General features: G+C 38.6%; 1 protein-coding gene across 1 annotated transcript; it reads left to right on the forward strand.

Annotated features, from left to right (window-relative positions):
- Window positions 1–1,976: 1,976 nt before the first annotated feature.
- LOC101560905 (olfactory receptor 8S1-like) lies at window positions 1,977–2,906 on the forward strand. Its single transcript, XM_012516314.1, has one exon. The coding sequence runs from the start codon at window positions 1,977–1,979 to the stop codon at window positions 2,904–2,906; it is 930 nt and encodes a 309-aa protein (XP_012371768.1).
- The last annotated feature ends 5,887 nt before the right edge of the window (window positions 2,907–8,793 follow it).

Raw genomic sequence — 8,793 nt, forward strand, 5'->3', positions numbered from 1 at the left:
GAATTTGCACCTTTTAGGAAGACAGTATGCAGTGTGTTAATTATTGAAACTGTCCTACCAGTTTGATTTGAAACTGTCTCATTGCTATTTGTCTGTCAATAAAATTATGGAAAAAAAATAGAAAAGAAAAAAAATTTCTTCCTTAGGAGTTTGGCTTCCTTTGTCTTGAGAATTTTCCCTCACTCAAACACTGTTTAAGTTTGCTTTAGTGTAAGCAAAACTAGGTAGAGAGCTTCCTGAAAGCCTCCTAGCTCCTTTTATTAACATATGTGGTTTACAAACCATGTTTTTATATTGCCAAAAGATGATATATGGAAGGGCTGGCCAAATAGCTCAGCAGATTAAAGCGCCTGCAACACTGACAAAGGACCTACAAACTGCAGTACAGGGTTTCAGGCTAAATCCTGAGGGGATCTGTCTGATCTTGTCAGATACAAAAGTAACATTTCTTGTTATATAGGTCTTGATTTATCTTGGTCTTAACCATCCACCAGAAAAGTATAATAATGAGGTATGAAAAGTAAAGCCATATTAATATGCTGAGCTATAAAGGGCTCAAGTCAACAACTTCTGACATTGCTAGTCTTATGGATAACCTGCTACTATTATAGACTACTGGAGTATATTGGATTATTTTGCAAATTCATGCACCTACAATATTTAAATGGCAATGGAATACCCATCTCTGACAAAACTAAACAAAAAAAAAAGGGATACAAATGAAGGACCATTGTGTATCTGTATATACAAAATAGTTAAGATAGACATATAGCTACTTTCTCTTAATTCAATGAGAAGAAAGATTTATACTAATAATTGTTTGGACAAGATATCATGTCTGCATCTTGTGCTATGAATAACCACTATGAAGACAACAATATGCAATGTATTAATTATTGAAAGTGTCCTATTAATTGGTTTTGAAACTGTCTCATCGCTATTTGCTTCTCAATAAAATTAACAAAAATAGATAAAGAAATAAGGAAAAAATAAAAAATAAAGCACCTGCAAGCAGGCGCAGGGGTCAAGGGTGCGTTGAACCAACAATTGAGACTGGGTGTGGTGGCACATGCCTGTAATCCCAGCTCTTGGGAGGCTGTAAACAGGTGGATCACTATGAGTCTGATCCAGTAGTGAAACCCTGAACACCCCATAGACCCTTCCCTAAATTACAAAAATAAACAAAAAAGTTTAAAAAACATATACATGGAAAAAATAATTTTACAACATTAATTTTTAAAGGGCTATCAGCTTATTACCTAATAGAGAAATAATTTCTGTTACTAAAATTCTGTTAGTTTTTGTCCACATGTATATAAATTGTATTTTTGTACAGTAAGTTAGTTATTCATTTTTACAGATGAACAAGTTAAAGTTTAAAAATCCTCCTGGATGATGCCACTGGAACACGGCTTCAACATCCATGTTCTTTCTACCTCTGTCATAGTCAGCACAGAGCTATGAAGACCACTCACTGACTGAGAGTGAGTGTCAAGGAACAGTAAGGCCTACCCTACGTGAACTCCCCAATGGAGCAGCTGCACAGGACCCCCAAACCACACATGGCTCAGGCCTCATATCAGATCAAACCACCGAGAGTGGTACAGTGGGAAGGGTACAGTACAAGGCGTGAAGTGCCTGGCTTGAGTCCTAATCCCACTACTCCATGAGAACTTTGAAAAGCATAAATAAAGGGATTAAAGTCCATTATGAAAACGTTCTCACAATCTGTATTATGTTCTTACTATTCCGAGAAGGAATCACTTGCCCAGAGGGCTTTCAGCCTGTAACCACGAAGGGTCTTCCAGGGGACTCCAGAATCTACTGATTGCATGAAGCTGCTGCATTTACATTTCTTTGACCTGAATTTCCTATTTTGGTCTTTAGTTGAGTAGCCACATTATCTGTGACTGAAATCAATGTCCTACCTATTGGAGAACCATTCATTTCAGTTGAGACAGAATCTCTAAGCAATCATGAAAAATGACAGCCTTATTACTGAGTTCGTCCTTCTGGGACTCTCCCATGACCCTGAGATCCAGGCTGTGCTCTTCGTGCTGTTCCTAGTGCTTTATCTTCTGACACTGATGGGGAACATGGTGATGATCTTGGTGATTACAGTTGACTCTCACCTCCATACACCCATGTATTTCTTCCTTGGACACCTGTCCTTCCTAGACCTCAGCCTCTCTTCAGTTACTGTGCCCAAGATGCTGCACAATTTCCTCTCTTCAAGTAAGACCATTTCAGTGTGGGGCTGCATTATTCAAAGTTTCTTTCTCATGCTCTCTGGGGGAGCAGAAGCCTGCCTGCTCTCTGCCATGGCCTATGATCGCTATGCTGCCATCTGCCACCCTCTCGTCTACACCATCATCATGAACAGAACTCTCTGCAACAGTACTGTGAGCACAGCTTGGGCAGTAGGATTTCTGCTTTCCTTGGTAAACTGTCTCTTCATCCACAAGTTATACTTCTGTAGTTCCAATGTCATCCCCCACTTCAGCTGTGAGCTGCCTCCACTCTTCCCTTTATCCTGCACTGACCCCATTGTCAATGAGATTCTTTTAGCTGTGTCTTGTGCATTTTGGGGGTTACTGACACTTCCCCTAATCCTCTTCTCTTACTCCAGAATTATTTCTGCCATACTGAACATCCGCTCCTCTGAAGGCCAAGGCAAAGCCTTTTCCACATGCTCTTCTCACCTCACTGTTGTTCTCTTGTTCTATGGGACAACGTTTTCCAGGTACCTGAGCCCCACATCAGGCTCAGTGTTGGAGCAAGTAGTTTCCATCCAGTACAGTGTGATCACATCCTTGTTAAACCCATTCATCTATAGTCTGAAGAACCAGGAAGTAAAGACAGCGTTAGGAAGGACGCTTAGGCAACAGAAATGTGCCTTCAGGTAAGGAAAAGCTACGTGATTTTGCTTAGGAAACAGAAAAAAACATCTCTGAAGAAGAAAGGCTTTTGATCTTAAGAATACTGGATTCCATTTAAATTCTAGCATTTGACCTTGAAAGAAAGCCAATTTCCACAAACATCCAGGCTTGAGAAGGGTCTGATGTAGGAGTTCCCTCGGCTCTTTACCAAACAATCTGAGAGAGTTGTCTTGGCTTTCACCAAAGCAAGCTCAGGGCTTAGAAAGACAAACTTCAGAACAAAACAGACCCTTTGAACAGACTGTTGATCTTTTATGGGGATTTTCACAAAGGTGCCCAATAGAGGAGTCTACAGAAAAAAAGGGGGAACAAGATACAGTTAGAACTACAGAGCAGAGACATTCAGAGCCGCCTGTCTGGTCCCACTCAGCCAAGTGGCCAGTGCACCTGCATTTAAGGATGAAGAGGTAGAAAAGAAAAATGAGTAAGCTATCAATAGGAAAATACCGTAACAAGCTTATTGTATTTTTCTTAATCTCTCCTACCTGGCATTTTCTCCCTAAAATGAATGTAAACACCAAGTACAGAAAACAAGTACTCACAAATGTTGTAATTAAAAAATGCATGTGATCTAGGTACACCACAAAACCAGTATAAGAATTAGAGAGAGTAGACATTAATAATTACAGAAGCTAACTGGAAAGACCAATAATGAAGTACACTACTGCATCTAATAATTAATACATATTAATATATAATAATAACCTATTGAGAAATATTGAATAAGATCCAGCAAAATAAAGAGCAATACAATGTAGACGGATTGATAAGTTGGTTATTATACAGATGTTAATTGTTCTTTTCCTAAATTGATTTATATATTGAATGTAATTTATATCACAATCCTAGGATACTCTCTTATGAATTTGAAAAGTGAAAATTTGTATAAAAGCAAATGAACCAAAAGCATTTCAAGGTACTCTTAATAAGGTGGGAGGTCTTGCTGTACCAGGTATTATCAAAACTAATTACTGTATAAAAATATGTGCAGTATCCAAGCTAAGTGTGGTGTGCGTGCCTATAATCCTAGCACTTGGGAGGCTGAGGCAAGAGGATTACTGTAAATTTGAGGCCACTTTGGGCTATGCAGTGAGTTCAAGGCCAGCCTGGAATACATAGTAAGACCTTGCACCAAAAACTGAACAGTAACAAAAATGCTCCAATAGTAAAAGAAGAAAACTGAAAAGTAGACCTCAAACAGATAGCTCAACACCTGAATATGACTGAAGCTGCAAAGCAAATCAGGAAGTGCATGGTGGGCTTTCCAATAAATAGTACTGGAATAATTCGCGATTTGTGTAAACAAGTTACTGTCATTTTATCCTTAGCCAACTTACACAAAAATTAATTCCAGTTAGACTAAAGTACTACAATTTGAAAGGAAAACTTAAGTACTTTATAAAATAATATAAACAATGTGCTCATGTAAGAAAGAATATTTTTGCAATAAAAATTCTTACTATATTTGCATTTGTTCAATTTAATTGACTAATAATTATATATTTATGGGGTACAGCGTGATGTTTTGTTTTGGACTATGTATACATTGTAGAAAGATTCTAAAATCTAATTAACATATCTTACCAAGTTTTTGTAGCAAAAACATCAATTTTGTTTGGTCAGTATAACACTTTTGTAATGTACAATATGTTATAGTTAATTAAGTGTGCTCACATGAAGTGTAAGATCACAAACCGTGACTTTAGGCCAGACCATTAGCCAACATCCTCCCCATTCTTGCCAGTTTTTCAGTTTGAGGTGGCTGGATCAAAAAGTGTGGTCAATGTTTACTTTTTAAAATGTGTTTGCCACACCGGCCCCACCCCTGGGGCATGCTGAGTCAGTGATGGAGTCCAGGTGTGGTGGCGTGCGCCTGTAATCCCAGCACTTGGGAGGCTGAAAGCAGGAGGATCACTATGAGTCCGAGCTGCATAGTGAGACCCTATACCAAATACATAAATGAAAATAAAAATGTATTGGAGCAAAAGACACATTGCTATCAATCTTCCACCTTGTTTCAGACACATCTATCCCATCATTGTTGGTGCTTCTTGAAGCAGTTCTGGTAGACTTCTTTTGTGACTGTGTTAAGTTGTATTGTTATGCCTGCCTTGATGTCAAATTGACTCAAGCTGTTTACTTTTCATAATCGTTTTACTTTGGGGAAGAGCCAAAAACTGCAAAGTGCCAGATTAGATTAATAAGATGGATGTGGACACACTGCAATGGTTTCATGCACCTGCCTTTTTGGAGCACAGCAGCAGCATCCAGTGTATTTTTGGTCACATCTACCAAAGACACCCATCAAAGGGGACTTCTAGAACTGCTTCAGGAAGCAACAAGATCAATGAGACAATCGTATCTGAAATGAAAGGGACTATATTGAGGGCAGAAATGGCAATGCACTGTAACATTTTTAAGATTTAACACACATCATAGTTTTTGATCAGCTTTGTAAAGTATCACCAACAGTATACAGTGGTAGCCTTTTCTCTGCATCTTCATCAACATTTGTTGTTCTTTGCCTTCACTGTGGTTTTAATTTGAATTTCCTTAATGATTAAAAATGATCTTTCAAGGGCTGGCCAGATAGCTCAGCACAGTAAAATGCCTGCCTAGGCAGACGCAGGGACTGGGGTTCGATTCCCCAGTGTGCTGTGCCGGACCCGCCCCCAGGGCGCTCTGAGATGGTGACTGAGACTGGGCATAGTGGTGTGCACCTGTAATCCCAGAACTTGGGAAGCTGAAAACAGTAGTAAGACCCTGTAGACACTGTACTAAATACATTTTTAAAAAATATGTTCTTTCAGCCAGAACCACCATCTTCCAGGAATTTGCCAAAATGACGAACACAAAGGGCAAGAGGAGTGGAACCTGGTGTATGCAGGCCTTTTAGAAAACAATGGGTTGTTCCTTTGCCATGTACATGCAAATTTACAAAAAGGGTGAGATTGTAGACATCCAAGGAAGGGACACTGTGCAAAAGGAATGCCTTACAAATGTCATGGCAAAATGGGAAGAGTTTACAATGTTACCCAGCATGCTGTTGGCATTGTAAATAAGCAAGTTAAGGGCAACATACTTGCCAAGAGATTAAGGTACATAGTAAACACTCAGAGTTGTGATAGCTTCTTGAAACATGTCAAGAAAATAAACACAAAAAGAAGGAAGCCAAAGAGAAAGGTACCTAGTTCAAATGAAGTGCCAGCCTGCCCCTCCCAGAGAAGCGCACTTTGTGAGGACCAGTGGGGAAGGCGCCTGACTTGCTGGAACCTATTCCTTATGAATTCATGGTGTAAGCTGGGGAAGTCACCCTGCCCTTCAGCACCTAATTGGCAGCTTAAGTGTTCTAGGTCCTACTTAAAAATAAAAAGGTCCTGTGTTATGAGGACGGTTTTCTTAATTGAACAGGTATGTGGTACCTTCTTATCTCAGAACTATTGCAGCAGATTTTCACTGTACCTCGTAATTATAATAGTCTTTACTCTTCAGTGATCTTCTTGCTGAAAGATATTGCTGAGGTATAGTGCAAGTATATTTCCAAATATTTATAAAATAATTACATTTGCTTGACAGTCCTTGGGGAAAAGATGTATCAAAATAAATGGATGTCAGTTTGGTTAAGCAAGTGGAAGATCACGTCAGTTAAATAAAATGTTTAAAGCACACACAAAAAAAGTTGAACATTTTCTCATATATCTATTGGCCATTAATATGTCTTCTTATGAAAAATATCAGTTCAAATCCTTTGCATACTTAAAAAAAAATCAAGGTTTTTTTGTTTGTTTTCTTGCTACTGAGTTGTTGCCTGAGTTGCTGGTATATTTTTCATTTAGTCCCTTACCAATCTTTTATGATTGACCAATACTTTGTCCCAGTCCATGAGTTATTGCTGTTCTGTTGTTTGCTTTCCTGTGTAGGTTTTTCCTTTGATGCAACCTCATTTGTTCTTTTTGGCTTTTGTTGTCTGATTTTGGAGTCCTAGTTAAGAAATTGTGGCCTAAGTTAATGTCCTAAAGCCTTTCCCCTATATTTCTTTTTACAGCTATGAATTTTCAGGTCTTATGTTTAAGCCATTTATCCATTTTAAGTCCAGTTTTTGTATATGTTGTGAGATAAGGGTCCAATTTCATTCTACATGTGGATATCCATGTTTTTTCAGAGCCACTTATTGAAAAGATAACATGACTTACCTGTTTGTAAGACCTTTATCAAAATCAGTTAACAGGGCCAGGGAGATGGCTCAGTAGAGTAAGCGCTTGCCTGGCAAGTGCAAGGGCCTGAGTTCAATCCCCGGTTCCACCAAAAAAAAAAAAAAAATCAGTTAACTTGTGTTGAGGATGTGACTCAGTGGTAGAGAACTTTACATGTAGAAGGGTTTCAATCTCAACTCACAGTCACAACAAAAATACATTTACCATAGAAGGGTCAATGTGTCTGTCATCGTCGTGGTCATCATTGCAGTCGTCATGGTTGTTGTCTTCTTCTTCTTCGTCTACTACTACTACTACTACTACTACTACCACTACCACTACCATGTTGCTTTGATTACACTGCCTTTATAATATGTTTCAAAAGCAAGTGTGGTGCTTCTGGCTTTGCTCTTTATGCTCAGGATTTTCTTCTATATTTGGGGCTTTCTTTTTGGCTCCATATAAACTTTAGATTCTTTTTCTATTTCTTTGAAAATTTTTCATTGGAATTTTGATACAGATTGCACTAAATTGATAGATTGCTTTGGATGCTATTTACATTTTAACAGTTCTTCCAACCTTTTAAGGTTTGTGTTTAGTGGTCCCCCCAAAGCCTCACGCAGTTATGGGGGAGACTCCTAGACTCTGTGATTAGTTCATGATCCAGTGCTGGGATTATGGGTGTGAGTGCTACTGGGATGATGGGTGTGAATGCTACACTCAGCCTGGGGAAGACACCCTGAATGCAACATGAGGGAGACAAAGCTGCTCTCTGCTGCCAAGGTTGCCTCTACTCCTCCCATTTGCTCTTGCTGTTTTGCGTAGCCATGAACTGCTGCCCTCTCACACGCCACTCTGCCTTGAAGCCAGCTGAGTACAGACTGAATCATCCACCAACTGTGATCTAAGTTAACCTTTTCTTCCTTAATTTTGGGTGTCGGGTATTTTGTCCCAGCAATGAGAGAAGAGTAACTGAGACACAATCCAAGAGCACATGAAATACATTTCCATATATATGTTGTGTTCTTCAATATATTTTGTCAATGTTTTACAGTTTTCAGTTTCCAAATCTGTTCCTCAGTTACATTTACTCCTATTTTATTTTTATGCTATTGTAAATGTTATCTGTTTAATTTCCATTTTGGATACTTGTCAGTACATAGAATGATCACTTTGTAATCTGAAAATTTATTGAATTTGATCAATTCTAAAAATCTTGTGGAATCTTTAGGGTTTCCCCCATACAAGATCATGTTATCAATGAACAGAGATAATTTCGTTCCTTTCCTATAGGGATGCGTTCTACTTGTTTTTCTTTGTAATTAGTCTTCCATGATGTCTAGTACTATGATAGGGAGAAATGGTGGTGGTGACTATAAGTGTCTTATAGGGAAGGCTCTTAGCATTTTACTGTTGGGTGCGGTGTTAGCTGTGGGATTCTCATATACGGGTTCTATTTTAGTTGGATTTGTTCTATGTCTTTTAGAGTCTTTACCATGAATAGATTTTTGTTTCCCAGATGTCTCTTCTACATCTATTGAGTTAGTCATATCATGTAGTCTTAACCTCCATTTTGTTCTTATGGTATATCACAATTACTGATTTATGTATACTGAACCAACCTTGCAACTCTGGGATAAATTCCTCCAGAAAATGATGAA

This window comes from Octodon degus, unplaced genomic scaffold (genome assembly GCF_000260255.1).
Source record: "Octodon degus isolate 3935 unplaced genomic scaffold, OctDeg1.0 scaffold00100, whole genome shotgun sequence".
Classification (NCBI taxonomy): Eukaryota; Metazoa; Chordata; class Mammalia; order Rodentia; family Octodontidae; genus Octodon; species Octodon degus.